The sequence below is a fragment of the Chiloscyllium punctatum genome, chromosome 8 (assembly GCF_047496795.1).
Source record: "Chiloscyllium punctatum isolate Juve2018m chromosome 8, sChiPun1.3, whole genome shotgun sequence".
NCBI lineage: Eukaryota > Metazoa > Chordata > Chondrichthyes > Orectolobiformes > Hemiscylliidae > Chiloscyllium > Chiloscyllium punctatum.
In genome coordinates this window covers 113506941-113522969 of record NC_092746.1, presented here as the reverse complement: position 1 = coordinate 113522969, position 16029 = coordinate 113506941, and the positions used below count along the sequence as shown (strand labels likewise).

General features: G+C 43.3%; 1 protein-coding gene across 3 annotated transcripts in view; it reads right to left on the bottom strand.

Annotated features, from left to right (window-relative positions):
• prkag2a (protein kinase, AMP-activated, gamma 2 non-catalytic subunit a) overlaps positions 1 to 16029 on the bottom strand; it is a 441088-nt gene that overhangs the window by 363182 nt on the left and 61877 nt on the right. Inside the window, exon 1 of one of the 3 annotated variants that reach the window (XM_072576268.1) lies at positions 3378 to 3854. The exons of 1 other annotated variant lie outside the window; for it this stretch is intronic. In XM_072576268.1, the coding sequence (XP_072432369.1) occupies positions 3378 to 3461 (84 nt within the window). In that variant the 5' untranslated portion in view covers positions 3462 to 3854. Of the gene's footprint in view, positions 1 to 3377; positions 3855 to 16029 lie in introns of those variants that run through there. One more of the 3 variants, XM_072576267.1, reaches the window with a different exon arrangement.

Below are 16029 nucleotides of genomic sequence, written 5' to 3'. Positions count from 1 at the left end.
CTATGGGATAGATCTGAGGACGAGATGACTTGCTCATGCAGACAGCCAGCCTAGGCTGAATGATTACAGCACTAAAGGAGAACATTGTACCATTTCAATTACACTGTTCAACATCAGTTAGACTCGGAAAGAGAAACAGAGATGGAAAAAAAGACAGCATTGGAAGAGAAGAGAAATGACAAAAGTAAAAAGAAATATAATTATTCGCTACAAAGAGAGGTTGGATAAGCTCAAGTTGTTGTCTTTACAGCAGAGAAGGTGGTGTGGGGGATCTTCAATCAGGTGTATAAGATTATGTGGGACATGGACAGGATAAGTCAGAAGCAGCCATCCTCCTTCATGTAAGGGTCAAGGGGTAATAAATTTCAGGTAAAAAACAGGAGACTTAGAGGGGATTTGAGGAAACATTTTTCCATCCAGAGGATGTTGGGTATCTGGAATGCACTGCCTGAGGCAGGAACTACTTGAATGAACACGTGAAATGTCATAATATTCAAGGTAATGGGCCAAGTGTTGGATAGTTGGACTTGTGTAAATTTAGAGTCATTTAGTCACTGCAAACTTGATGAACTGAAGGGCTTCGTCTGTACTGTATGATTTTATGATAATTTTAAATTACATGCTGTTTAAATGTCCGACAATTAAAACTAGAAGTATACTGCTCTATGTTCAGAAGAAATAAAATTTCATGTTTGTAAAGATTAACTTTTCAAACTAAAGGAGCCCATTGTCAGCAATTAACAACTGGCTGATCTTCAGTAGAGCCTCTGACAAGTTTAAATAAACACAATAGAACCTTCAATGGCTCCAAATGGGCCTCATGACACTGAAGACAAGCCCCAGTTTTTTGAAGAAGGTTTAATTATATCTATCTCATACAAGCACAACAAACTCAATGTCACTGACCCATTTTCTGGGTTAGCCAGACATTGGGATGGCCACCATTGTGGAAAAGACATGTCACAGGCTGCAAACTCCCCATTTATTCAGGCAGCTTCCCCTTTTTGAAGTTACTGCAGCATTTGTGCTCAAACAAATGTGAGCACCATTTACATCAGTGCTATTGTCACCAGGAAATGATGGGCCAATCTATTTTTTTAGTGATGTCAACTGACAGATAAATATTGACTAGGAAGCCAAGGATAACGACTCAGTTCATAGATATAGTGTCATCAGAAGATTTGTGTATCTGCTTCAGAGGGTAGGCTGGGTCTGCGGTTATCCATTCAGCTGAAAGACAGTGCAGCACTTTTCTCATGGCTTCATCTTTTTTTTAAGAAAGCTGCAGGTCCATGGAGTTCCACTTAGAGTCATAGAGATCTACAGCACGGAAACAGACCCTTCAGTCCAACTTGTCCATGCTGGCCAGATATCCCAACCTAATCTAGTCCCACTTTCCAGCACCTGGCCCATGTCCCTCCAAACCCTTCCTATTCATACACCCATCCAGATCTTTTTAAATGTTGAAATTGTACCAGCCTCCACCACTTCCTCTGGCAGCTCATTCCATACACACACAACCCTCTGCATGTAAAGGTGCCCCTTTGGTCTCTTTTATATCTTTCCCCTCTCACCCTAAACCTATACCCTCTAGTTCTGGACTCCCACACCCCAGGGAAAAGACTTTGTCTATTTATCCTATCCATGCCCCTCATGATTTTATAAACCTCTATAAGGTCACCCCTCGGCCTCCACTCTGGTGGTCGTGAACATCAAGCCCTATGGCTGGCGTAGAAGTGCTCCAGGCTTGATCTTACTGCCCTTGGCTCTGATTACCTGCTGCACAAGTCACTGGCTCTATATCATTGCCTGGAAATCAGTCCTCATATAAATTGGGATACCAGTCAAGTCCAATATTTATCCACTCTCACTGTTAAAGCTGACAGAAATGGTCTCAAGGTCAAATTCATTTGACGTCAAATTCAACTGAACGTGCTCAGGTTATGTTTTTTAAGAAACAAACTGTTCCTGCCAATGGCTGAACCAGCATTTATTACCCATTCCTAATTGCCCAGAGGCCAGTTAAAAGTCAACCACATTGTTGTATTTTTGGGGTCACATGTAGGCCAGATCAGGCAAGTACGGCAGATTCTCTAAAGGGCATTAGAGATTTTTGAAGGAAAGTTCTCCATGAATCAATGTCAAAGCATGTTCAACTAAAATGACGATGTAAAATTAATTTAGCCCTTAATTTGGATGTCAGCTGGAATTCCTCTAAAATGGAGCTCAGTTCTTGAGTTAGGCACTATTTTTCTGCATGACTAGATTGGAGGAATTCACACAGCTGGATGGATAGATGATCTCTTTATTACTGGTTCCACTCTCAGTAGCAGTTTCACAACCCTTTAATTGATGCAGAAGCTAAGCTGGGAAACTACTCCAGTTTCTCTGACTCAAGTAAATCATGGTCACAATAATCAAAAATAATTTACCTAAATGTGAATTAGTATGGTATGTGCTCCTGTTAATCTGGCATATTCTCTCATCTTCTATCATGCCATTTAGCAAATGAAGATAAATTGCCACAAAGCAAAAGCCAAATACTTTCAACTTTATTCCCTTTGGATTTGCTTTCGTCCCTCTTTGAAATTGTGTTGGATTTAAATACTTGGACAGGAATTCAGACTTCAATTAGCTAACCACCCACATGCTTTTGGTGTTTGTACATGACTCAGCAGGTTACAATAAATCCAGAAAGGCTGAGCTTTCAAGACAATTCTTCCTACCAAAAATGTTGGCTTCGGTTAAGAAAAAGTGGAAGAGTTAATAGTGCATTCGACTGTATTTACAATAAACCTATTTCCCTGTCCCAACTATCAAGAGATTGCGATCCTGCTTTCGATCGTAAGGTGCTCATTCGCACACGGCACGCTGCAAGTTCGCCTCTTCCACCTCCCCGCCCCCCGCACCAAAAAAAAAGGAAATTCCGTTTTAATGAGCCCCACACGTCGCTCTTTGAACTCTGTTCTACTCAATAATTTCCTCTTCTGAAAAAAAGGGTAAATAGAATGTATTGACATCCCTTTGTATTTAATTGTGTCTCTCTCTGCGGACCCTGGACCAGGTACAAGAATAACTCATTTCATTCAACTGAAGGAATTCTTGTGATGTGTTCAATCGGCCTCGATACCCCGATTTCAAGGCTGAGCCTCTTCGCCTGGCTTCCCTTGTGGAAGAAGGCAACTGCAGCAGAATTTCCTATCTCAACTTCCCTATGTCCAACGAGCCTCGCTTGCAGTGTTTACCTCTGTCCATGAGCCAGGCTGCAGCTTGGCGCTGAGACACCACCTCCCATAACAAAACAAACACCCCCGCCAGTCTCGCTTTATAAACACGCTACAGAGGGGAGGGGACGGAAGGACAGCAACTGCACCTACCGGGATATTCAGGCGCAACATGCGCCTCTTGTTCCTCTTCATCCCGCTTTTCCTCTTACTGGAATCCACGGTTGTGCTTCCCATCGAGTCTCCTGGATAGAGGGGAAGGAGGGAGACAGGGATTCGGGAGACTCCTGCACTTGAACCTGCGTTTAGCTGAAACCTCTCTCTCTCTCTCTCCCCTGACAAGGAAGAGGAGATACGATGCTGTCTAACCCTCTCTGAAAACCCCCTTCCTAAAATCGCCTCCAACCGCAACAACCCTTCATCTCGGGGGAGTTTTTAATTTGTCAATCCTCCCGAAAGTGCCTGAGCCATTACAGTCAGCTTTAAACACGGGGTTCTTGGCTTTGAGGAGCTGTCTGTTATTGTTGTCTCTTCGCCCTTTAGCCAGCACACGTGAGTGTAGCAATTCCCAATCAAGAGAGACTCCAGACGAAAACAAACGCACATTGAGATAGGGAGAGACCGCACGTTTACTTTTTAAAGGGATGGACGCGATTGAAGTAACAATATGCCCCCTTTCTGAAAATCCACGCCCTGTGAAATCAAATCACAGAATGCAACGGGGGAAACGATGTTTAAAGTGCTTGTCAACAGCCGTCTGTCCCACGTTTAAAGGGGGAGGGGAACTTCTTGTGGAAAGTTTTTTAAAATGTAAAGTTTCAGGAAGTGAAGAGTTCACTCGATGGTGCTGGTGTCAATCTGACTGCACGACTGTGTTCAAAGTCCTGACACATTGTATCGTTTGAACCATACTGACGGCCGCGGATAGGAAACCGCAACAATGTAACGCATTGGTGACTGATAACAAAGTGTTTGATCCCAAACTTGAATGATTTTCCAGTTTATTTTAATTTCACACACACACACACACAAACTCTGTTCAGTACATCTCTCTAGGCAAAAGTGAGGACTGCAGATGCTGGAAACCAGAGTCTAGATCAGTGTGGTGCTGGAAAAGCACAGCAGGACAGGCAGCATCCGAGGAGCAGGAAAATCGACGTTTCGGGCAAAAGCCCTTAATCAGGAATAGACTCAGTATATCTCTCTCTCTAGAACCAAAGTTCCAGGGCACAAGTATATTGTAATCCTTATAAAGTGTTATAAGTTCAACAAGCAAAGGGCGGCGCTGCTGGATATTTATTATTTAAAAAACTCAAGAACCTCCTACGGCTTCTGGAGACATATTTTGACCAAACTTTATTTTTCTCATATCTACTGTTTGAAGTGTGGTTAGCCAATGTTCTTAAATTGATTTATTTTGCCTTAAATTGCAAAACTCCCCCTGTAAGGAAGATTTAACGTGCAACCAGTTTTTGAAAAGGGCGAGAGGGGAAATAAAACACCTACAGCCTGTAAAAGCAAGGATCGCCGTATATAAAAAATACCAGTGGGACCTGCGCAGCTCCTACGGACGAGGGCGGCAGCTCCAATGCCGGATTTTGGCCTGTTACACCTCCCCTCCTCTCCCCACAAATCCGGGATATCGTGTCCCACCGCGATTTGGTTTTATTTTAGCAAATGTGTGCAAAAGGAGACAGTTAAGAAGAGCAAAGTCAACCCGCATGCATTTCTTCGGCGTCCACTGAAAGGGTGCGAGCTCCATTATTGCACATTATTAAATGTGTGTGATTGACGTGGATATTGCAATAACTCCAATCGAGAAACCTCCTCCCTCCCGCGTTAAACCGGCATGGTGGCTCGCACTGCTACCTTACAGTGCTAGGGACCCGGCTTCAATTCTACCTGCGGGCGATTGTCTTGAGTGGGTTTGCTGCTGGCTTCTCCAGTTTCTTCCCACAGCCCAAAAATGTGCAGATTAAATGGATTAGCCAGGCTAAATTGCCCATCGCGCCCAGGGATGTGTAGGTGGATTAGCCAATGGAAATGTAGAATTAAAGTGATGTGGTGAGCTTGGGTGAGACGCTCTTCGGAGAGTCAGTATGGACTTGTTGGGCCGAATGGCCTGTTTCCGCACTGTAGGGATTCTATTTGTACAACGAAATAGACTTCCCCACTCTAGGTACCACTGCACGCTGCCTTTTGATGCGCGGGTGAAGAATGCAATGAAATCAGGCGTGTTTAATAAGTCGAGTGATTGTGTTTTTTTAAAAAGGATGTGAGTCAAGCTGAGTTTATTTTTCAAACTGCAGTTAATGCTTTGGACACGGGGGTGGAGAGTCTGTGCAAACAAATCAACTGGGCGACCCTGGCTACTCACTCATTCGGGTCACATCATGATGACAAGTACTGCGATGTAAATCAACTTAGGAAAAGTGTAAAATAATTAATCAAAATGATAATTAAAGGACAGCAAAAGTTCATACTCTATTAATTAAAATCAGGTCCCTTCTAATCCAAAACACGCATCACCACTTTCAAAGTCACGATTTAACTCTGGATGGGGTTTTGTGGCGCAGGTGTTGTGTTGCTGCCTAGAGGTGAGGAATTTTGGGTTCAAGTCCCACATGCCGAGGAGGTACTGTATAACATATCAAAATACATCGATATTTTTTTTAAATGCTATAATCCAACATATGAATGTAAGGCATGCAAGGCTATATGGTTGCTTAAATGTAATATGATTATTTTTATAGAAAATATCGAGGAGTGTTCTCCCATCACTCATGATGTCTCCCTTGCTAAGTATGTCCAAACTTTTCTGTTTTCAATTCAGATTTCCAGCATATTTGTCATAGAGATGTACAGCATGGAAACAGACCCTTCGGTCCAACCTGTCCATGCCGAACAGCTATCCCAACCCAATCTAGTCCCACCTGCCAGCATCCGGCCCATATTCCTCCAAACCCTTCCTATTCATATACCCAGCCTGTTAAATGTTGCAATTGTACCAGCTTCCACTGCTTCCTCTGGCAGCCCATTCCATACACGTACCACCCTCTGTGTGAAAAGGTTGCCCCTTAGGTCTCTTTTATATCTTTCCCCTCTCACCCTAAACCTATGCCCTCTAGTTCTAGACCCCAGGGAAAAGACTTTGTCTATTTATCCTACCCATGCCCCTCATAATTTTGTAAACCTCTATAAGGTCACCCCTCAGCCTCTGACGCTCCAGGGAAAACAGCTCCAGCATGTTCAGCCTCTCCCTGTAGCTCAGATCCTCCCACCCTGGCAACATCCTTGTAAATCCTTTCTGAACCCGTTCAAGTTTCACAACATCTTTCTGATACGAAGGAGACCAGAATTGCACACAATATTCGAACAGTGGCCTAACCCAATGTCCTGTACAGTTGCAACATGACCTCCCAACTCCTGTACTCAATACTCTGACCAATAAAGGAAAGCATACCAAACGTCTTCTTCGCTATCCTATCTACCTGTGACTCCACTTTCAAGGAGCTATGAACTTGCACTCCAAGGTCTCTTTGTTCAGCAACATTACTTAGGACCTTACCATTAAGTGTATAAATCCTGCTAAGATTTGCTTTCCCAAAATGCAGCACCTTGCATTTATCTGAATAAAACTCCATCTGCCACTTCTCAGTCCATTGGCCCATCTGATCAAGATCCTGTTGTAATCTGAGGTAACCCTCTTCACTGTCCACTACACCTCCAATTTTGGTGTCATCTGCAAACTTACTAACTGTACCTCTTAAGCTCGCATTCAAATCATTTATGTAAATGACAATAAGTAGAGTAATGCTTTTGTATAGTGCCTTTGGCACAGTAAAATGGCCCAAAGGCAACTCATTTGAGCATCGGGCATCACTTAGATTTTGACACCAAGCCACATAAATGGGCATTGGGACAGATAACTAAAAGCTGGGTTAAGACAGGTAGGTTTGAATGGAACATTTCGAAAGGAGGCAATCTGGGAGAGACAGAAAGGTTTAACACAAAATTGGAGGTGTAGTGGACAGCGAAGAGGGTTACCTCTGATTACAACAGGATTTGGACCAGATGGGCCAATGGGCTGAGAAGTGGCAGATGGAGTTTTATTCAGATAAATGCAAGGTGCTGCATTTTGGGAAAGCAAATCTTAGCAGGATTTATACACTTAATGGTAAGGTCCTAAGTAATGTTGCTGAACAAAGAGACCTTGGAGTGCAAGTTCATAGCTCCTTGAAAGTGGAGTCGCAGGTAGATAGGATAGTGAAGAAGGCGTTTGGTATGCTTTCCTTTATTGGTCAGAGTATTGAGTACAGGAGTTGGGAGATCATGTTGCGGTTGTACAGGACATTGGTTAGGCCACTGTTGGAATATTGCGTGCAATTCTGGTCTCCTTCCTATCAGAAAGATGTTGTGAAACTTGAACGGGTTCAGAAAAGATTTACAAGGATTGGAGGATTTGAGCTATAGGGAGAGGCTGAACAGGCTGTTTTCCCTGGAGTGTCGGAGGCTGAGGGGTGACCTTATAAAGGTTTACAAAATTATGAGGGGCATGGCTAGGATAAATAGGCAAAGCCTTTTCCCTGGGGTCGGCGAGTCCAGAACTAGAGGGCATAGGTTTAGGGTGAGAGGGGAAAGATATAAAAGAGACCTAAGGGGCAACTTTTTCATGCAGAGGGTGGTACGTGTATGGAATGAGCTGCCAGAGGATGTGGTGGAGGCTGATACAATTGCAACATTTAACAGGCATTTGGATGGGTATTTGAATAGGAAGGATTTGGAGGGATATGGGCTGGGTGCTGGCAGGTGGGACTAGATTGGGTTGGGATATCTAGTCGGCATGGATGGGTTGGACAGAAGGGTCTGTTTCCATGCTGTACATCTCTATGACTCTCTCTGACTCTATCACAGGATTCCAGAGATTAGGGTGCAAGCAGCTGAAGGCAGAGCAAAAACAGCAAAGCTGATTGGTTAAAGCTTCACTGGCACTGTCAGAGGATAGAGGTTTCACATTTTCCATCTCTGTGACCTCTTCAGAATCACAGAATTGTTAGTGCAGAAGGAGGACATTTGGACTCCTGCATGCTATTTCTATCCAAATAATCATCCAATGCTTCCTTGAAAGTCTCAATTGAACCCACTTCCAGGAGCCTAGAAGAACACAGCAAGCCAGGTAGCATCGGGAGGCTGGGGGAACACAGCAAGCCAGGTAGCATCGGGAGGCTGGAGGAACACAGCAAGGCAGGCAGCATCAGGAGGCTGGGGGAACACAGCAAGGCAGGCAGCATCGGGAGGCTGGGGGAACACAGCAAGGCAGGCAGCATCAGGAGGCTGGGGGAACACAGCAAACCAGGCAGCATCAGGAGGCTGGGGGAACACAGCAAGCCAGGTAGCATCGGGAGGCTGGAGGAACACAGCAAGGCAGGCAGCATCGGGAGGCTGGGGGAACACAGCAAGGCAGGCAGCATCGGGAGGCTGGGGGAACACAGCAAGGCAGGCAGCATCAGGAGGCTGGGGGAACACAGCAAACCAGGCAGCATCAGGAGGCTGGGGGAACACAGCAAGGCAGGCAGCATCGGGAGGTGAAGTCAACATTTTGGGTGAAACCCTTCTTCAGGATTCAAGAAGGGTCCTGAAGAAGGGTTACAGCTAAAATGTTGACTTCTCCACCTCCTAATGCTACCTGGTTTGCTGTGTTCCCCCAGCCTCCTGATACTGCCTGGTTTGCTGTGTTCCCCCAGCCTCCTGATGCTGCCTGCCTTGCTGTGTTCCCCCAGCCTCCCGATGCTACCTGCCTTGCTGTGTTCCCCCAGCCTCCTGATGCTGCCTGGTTTGCTGTGTTCCCCCACCCTCCTGATGCTGCCTGCCTTGCTGTGTTCCCCTCCCTCCTGATGCTGCCTGCCTTGCTGTGTTCCCCTCCCTCCTGATGCTGCCTGGCTTGCTGTGTTCCCCCACCCTCCTGATGCTGCCTGCCTTGCCGTGTTCCCCCACCCTCCTGATGCTGCCTGCCTTGCTGTGTTCCCCCACCCTCCTGATGCTGCCTGCCTTGCTGTGTTCCCCTCCCTCCTGAGGCTGCCTGGCTTGCTGTGTTCCCCCAGCCTCCTGCCTGTCTACCTCCGATTCCAACATCTGCAGATTTTTCTTTGTCTCCACCACATTTCCAGGCAGTGAGTTCCTTACCCTAATCTATGCTCTCACATTCTCGTTCCCATTATAAGCTTCGCCCCATCCAGTCTGCTCATGATTTTGCAAACGTTTAAGACTTCTCCATTTAGCCTTCTTCATTCCAAGGAGAATACTGCCAACTTTTCAATCTATCCTCTTAACTAAAGTTTCTCATTCTTGGAACCAGTCTTATAAATCGTTTCTGCATTCTGTCCAATGCAGCCACGTCTGTCTTAGCATGTGGCATCCACAACTATACACACTCCACTGAGTTCTAACAAGGGTCTCTACAAGATCAAGACAACGTCCTTACCCTTGTTCTTCAGCCTTAAAACCATGCAAGGTCTCTGCGCTCTCTACATCTGACCCCATATCCATCCTCCACTTCCTTCTCACCACCACTGGAAACTTTGCCTTCGACCGTCTTGATCCTAAACTCTGGTAAATCCCACTAAAACTACTTTTTTTTTAGATTACTTTACAGTGTGGAAACAGGCCCTTCGGCCCAACATGTCCACACCAACCCACAAACCACCCACACCCCTAACCTAACACTACGGACAATTTAGCATGGCCAATTCCACCTAACCTGCACATCTTTGGACCGTGGGAAAAAACCAGAGCACCCGGAGGAAACCCACGCTGACACGGGGAGAATGTGCAAACTCCACACAGTCAGTCGCCTGAGGCGGGAATTGAACCCAGGTCTCTGGTGCTGTGAGGCAGCAGTGCTAACCACTGTGCCACCCACTGTCTTTACCTCTGTTCTTTAAAACTCTTACCTCTATAGTCAAATTATTGTCACCAATTTCAGTCATTTTTAATGGCTTACTGGCAATTTTCATTGCCTGGCACTCCTGTGAAGCCTAATGGAATGTTTTATTATTTTCATGGCGCTGTACAAATATGCAATGTCATGGGTTTAGCCGCACGGACTCGAAGCATCAAGGCGGAGGAACGTGAACTCAGAACCATGGCTGAGCGACAGGCGGGAGTTGTTCCAAAGGCCACCTAACTTTGAGATAAGACTATAAGATAAACTTCATTCTCGCTTTATATTCTGTGTTTGGGTTTATTTTCAGTGTTTTAAGATGGCGCCGGGAGTGGTGACACGAAACCACACTTCTCACTGGATTTGTAATCAATAAACGTGACAATAAATCAAATCGAATTCAAACAAGATCACATGAGTACAAATGGAAGTTGTTGCTGGTACCCAGTCTACTAAGACGGAGAGCTACCGGACCCTGGGAAAGATTCCCCAATTTGTTATGGCTTTAGATCGGACAGCCCCAATCGCGCTTTATTCACCGTCACCAACCCTACCTCTCTGGGCTGGTTTTAAAAGCAGCGAGACCTCAGCTGCAGCGATGGTAGAGAAGGGACTCCAGGCTACGATCGGCCCAAGTCAGAAACCTTGATAAGTCCTGGGACTCGGGCCAATGAAGATGAATGCTAGTTTGGTACTTTCTTTTCATTCTTTTGTATCTCAAAACAGCGCCGGATTGTGGTGACAGAACACTTTTCACTGTATCTCCCCAGATATGTGTGACAATAAAACACGCATTCATTCGTTCAAAGTTAATTTAAAAATGGATCCTTCCTTTGTGGATAGCTTTCTCCCAGACCCAAATTTAGTAATGTTTTAAAAATAATCAATTTAATCAAGCTTTTTTGAGTTAATAAAGAGTAGATTTATTAATTACTAAATGCAAGAAGAATTGATGGCAGATGGTATTAGTTTAGAATGGTGTCATGATCAGTGCCGAAGAATCTGCCCCTGTGCTGTACTGTTCTATGTAATTAGTAACGTAGCACGCGCGCACACAGATCAGAACGAAGAGGGGAGTTTAAAAGAGTTTTTTTAAAAAATATGCGACAAACATTTGAATTTTTTTGTGAAGAGTGGACAGGTGTAGCCATTCAGTGGAGGTTACAGGTAATCATGACACTGTTGTTGAACAATCAATATCAAGATTCTTAGTTTTGCTAGTTGGGTTGAGAACCGGTTCTGATTCCTTTTGACCATGACCGAATTCCAGCTGGCAAGCTGAGCTAGAGTCCTTTTGTTTTCCTGTTGCATTTTGTTTGACCTGCTGATCTCTAGCACTTAGAATTCGGGAGTACCTTTATCTCCAGTGCAGGGGTGACAAGGGGATATTTCATTGGCTGTAACCTTCGTAAGTTAAAGTCTAAGCCCAGTCTTGTTGCACACATTCCGGAGTCAACGCACGGTGGCCACAGTGCTTAGCACTACTGCCTCACAGCGCCAGAGACACGGGTTCAATGCCTGTCTCAGGCAACTGTCTGTGTACATTCTCCTGGTGTCTGCGGGTGCTCCGGTGTCCTCCTACAGGTGAATTGCCAGGCTAAATTACCCGTAATATTAGGTGTAGGGGAATTGGTCTGGATGGGTTGCACTTCGAAGGGCCTGTTTCCACACTGTAAGCAATCTAACCTTTTTTTAAAAAAAACTGGCATACATAAGAACCTCAAGTCCACAAGCACAAACATGAGCCCCTCAGACTAATAAACACACTCCAAAAGAGTTGACAATGGCTTTGTAACTTCTGTTTATATGTGATCCTCAAGAGGAAAAACACAAAAGTTGTCCACGGTTAGTACGTAGAGTCATAGCGTGTATGGCTATTGAACATCAAATCCTAGTTGCTTCTCTTCAATCCTTTTGATTTTACTTCACATGCCTGCGATTAAGATGGCCACCCCTCCATGATGGAACATTAAAAACATAAGTTGTCACAACCGTCCAAGAAGTTTCCTTGGTTGACCTAGTCTACAGCTTTAAATGTGTTGCTGGAAAAGCGCAGCAGGTCAGGCAGCATCCAAGGTGCAGGAGAATTGACGTTTTGGGCATGAGCCGAAGAAGGGCTGATGCCAGAAACGTCGATTCTCCTGCACCTTGGATGCTGCCTGACCTGCTGCGCTTTTCCAGCAACACATTTTCAGCTCTGATCTCCAGCATCTGCAGTCCTCACTTTCTCCTAGTCTACAGCTTGCAAGAGAAGGTTTGCTGAGGCTCAAACTGTGCTTTGTACTAGTGCATGAATTGCAAATTGGTTTCATCATTTGGTGCAGTCCAGCATAAATTGAGTATGTTTTACTCACTATTGTCCATCAGCCAGAATGTTAAAGTTTAAGTAGTTTGTTGAAAATACCTTTGAGGTCACTGATGCCTTCAGCTATCTTTATTGGTCTGGGAATTGAAGGTTTGTCAAATTTTCCTGAATGGTATTCCATGGGGTACAATGTCAAAGTGCTTTTTGAAGAAATGGGCCTCAAAGTTCTGTGAACTGTGAATAAAGTAGAACTTGAACACAGACATGATTATAATAGATAATTTGCTGGGTTCAGTGCAGGCTGCACATTTTGGAATGAATTCCGATTGTCCATCAAAAAAGAAACAAATAAATTCATTGCAATTTTGGCACTTAATGCATAATAGGGCAGATTTACTGAAGGAAAATCTGGATAAACATACGAAGGACAAAAGATTGAAAGAAAACAGTTTGTAGAGGCTCATGAGGAGCAAAAACATCAGTACGTACCTGTTAGCCTGAATGCCTTGTTTCAGTTCTGTCCTTATTACATAAATTTGACATACTTGCGATACAAGGTTCCCACTTCTTAAAAAGTCATTATGCAACTTACATGTTCTAAGTCCTGGAATTCTCCAACAGATGACTAGAATTCCTAATTGTTTTGAAGATTGAAAAATAATGCCACTTTTGGTAATGGTATTGCTATGAAGATGGCCTAAGAAACCTACAAAGTCGGAAGTCTCAGGAAGTGACTTCACCCGATGAAGGAGCAGTGCTTGTGATTTTGAATAAACCTGTTAGTCTCTCAACTGGTGCCATGTAACTTCTGACTTTGTCCAACACCGATATCTCCACCTCATGGAACGCAAAGGGATACAGATAGGTTCAGTGTGGTTAGAAATCTGGCAAATGGAGTACAACATTGGAAAGTGTGAAATTGTCTGTTTTGGCAAGAAGAATAAATTGGTTTCATCATTTGGTGCAGTCCAGCATAAATTGAGTATGTTTTACTCACTATTGTCCATCAGCCAGAATGTTAAAGTTTAAGTAGTTTTTTGAAAATACCTTTGAGGTCAATGATGCTTTCAGCTATCTTTATTGGTCTGGGAATTGAAGGTTCGTCAAATTTTCCTGAATGGTATTCCATGGGGTATAATGTCAAAGTGCTTTTTGAAGAAATGGGCCTCAAAGTTCTGAGATGCAAGAGATCTGGGTGTCCTGGTGCATGAATCACATAAGGTTATTATGCAGATACAGAAAGTAAACAGGAAAGTTAATATAATGTTTTGGTTTATTACAAGGGGAATAGAATACAAGAGTAAGAAAGTTATGCTTCAGTTATACAGGGAACTGCTGATACCACACCTGGAGTACTGTGTGTAGTACTGATCACCATACGTATGGAAAGATATTAATGCATTGGAAGAACTTCAGAGAAAGTTTACTAGACTAATTGTTAAAATGAGTGGATTTGTTATAAGGAAAGGCGAGACAGACCAGGCCTCTGGAGTTTAGAAGAGTCAAGAGTGACTTAATTGAAACATATGAAATCCTGAGGGATCTTGACCAGGTGGATGTCGAAAGGATGGTTGCTCTTGTGGGAGAATCTAGAACTAGGTATTATAGTTTAAAAATAAAGGGTTACCCATTCAAGACAGAAATAAGAAAATATTTTTTCTCTCCATGCATTGTAAGCCTTTGGAATGGGAAATGCAATAGGGATTAATAATCTCCCTGATCGTCTTCTCAAGAAAAAGTACAATCTATAAATTAGTTCGTTTTGCCTACACAGAACAGAATCCTGAATTTGAATATATAGCATGAACCTGCCAAGTGTTAGATGTGCATTTGCTATTGGATATTTACAAAATAATCCTGATTGTGCTAAGAATAACATCAGAAACAAATTTAAAATCATTATTTAACTATTTAAAAGCACAGTGTGATGCAGTTCTGCATGCTAGAAGCTCTGCTTATAAACACACAGGACCCTGTTCAATGCAGGGAAAAGAAATTTAACAGCTCCTGCTGCATCTGTGTGTCAATATGGCCCAAACAATCAGTAATGTCATCTCATGCTGTATGAATTGGTTAAGCTTTTTAAGTTTCATTTCTTGCGTGCCAGTCCTGATGAGTACAAGACAAAATGATTTGAATTTTTCTTTTTAACAATATTTATCATCTTTCTTTCATCTAAAAAGGCAGATAGAGAATCTATTTAACGTTTTGCCCAAATGAAGATACCACCAACAGTGCAGACTGAATCATGAAGTGATGTAATAGTCTCCTTATAAGTACATCAAGTCAGGATTTAAGCTGTTCATTTTCTATCTGTATGAAACACTGAACTGATATGAGGGGGAAAATTTATGCTTCCTTTCAAAGACTAATGAAATACTGAGTTAAAATTTGATGTTTTAAAATTTGTGGTCGTAATAATTTATCATGATCGCATACTGGTATTTTGCACAGTCGTTACAGTTCAGAGACATAGACAATTGGAGCTTCTAATAGTTCAGACAATTGCTTCAGATAATAGTTTCAGATAATTGTGAGGATTGTGTAGAATATGTGTTAACCTTTGTCTATTGTAGCAATACCAGTATCAAGAGTTACACTATTTTTAAATTTTCCAAACAACTAGGAATCATAGCCATCTGCAGGAGAAGAGGAAGTGGAAGAGAATGTAATTTGCACAATGATTTTATAACAAGCATTGTCCTTGTGTTGCAAGGGTGTCAAAACTAAAAAATAGCTAATAAGTCTATGCTGATGTTTTTGCTCCACGTGAGCTTCCTCCCCCTTTATTTTGTCCTCCTTTCCTTCTCCTTCATGTGTCTGTCTAGATTCTCTTTTAGTATATCTATACTATTGTGCATTAACTGCTGTTTCCTTGACAGACAACTTTCCAAAATGTGCAGCTTGTGCCAAATCCAACAAACAGTCCATTACAATCCTTTGGAAAACTACAGTGCTCCCCAACTCAATTAAAAAGGCACAATGTATGGATTTGTTCCTTTTGCCTCCTGTGTTTTAATAACTTCATGTGTTTGCAAACCTCAGGACATTATGTAAAAGACTGAATGTGCTTTTGGTGTTGGACAACCTTTACTAAATTATCCTGCCTGTGCTAAGAATTAGAGGAGAAAGTGAGGACTGCAGATACTGGAGATCAGAGCTGAAAATGTGTTGCTGGAAAAGCGCAGCAGGTCAGGCAGCATCCAAGGAACAGGAGAATCGACGTTTCGGGCATAAGCCCTTCTTCAGGATTCAGCATTCCTGAAGAAGGGCTTATGCCCGAAACGTCGATTTTCCTGTTCCTTGGATGCTGCCTGACCTGCTGCGCTTTTCCAGCAATACATTTTCAGCTCTGTGCTAAGAATTACACCAGAAACAAATTTAAGACAATCAGTCAGCCTTGTAGTTTATTGCGTCTGCATGCTAAAAGTACATCTATTCACAAACAAGACCCTGTTATTTATAAGGAAAGGGAATTTGTCCATTTATTATACAAGAGGGCTATGGAAAATGACATACTGGATTAGTGGTGCTGGAAGAGCACAGCAGTTCAGGCAGCA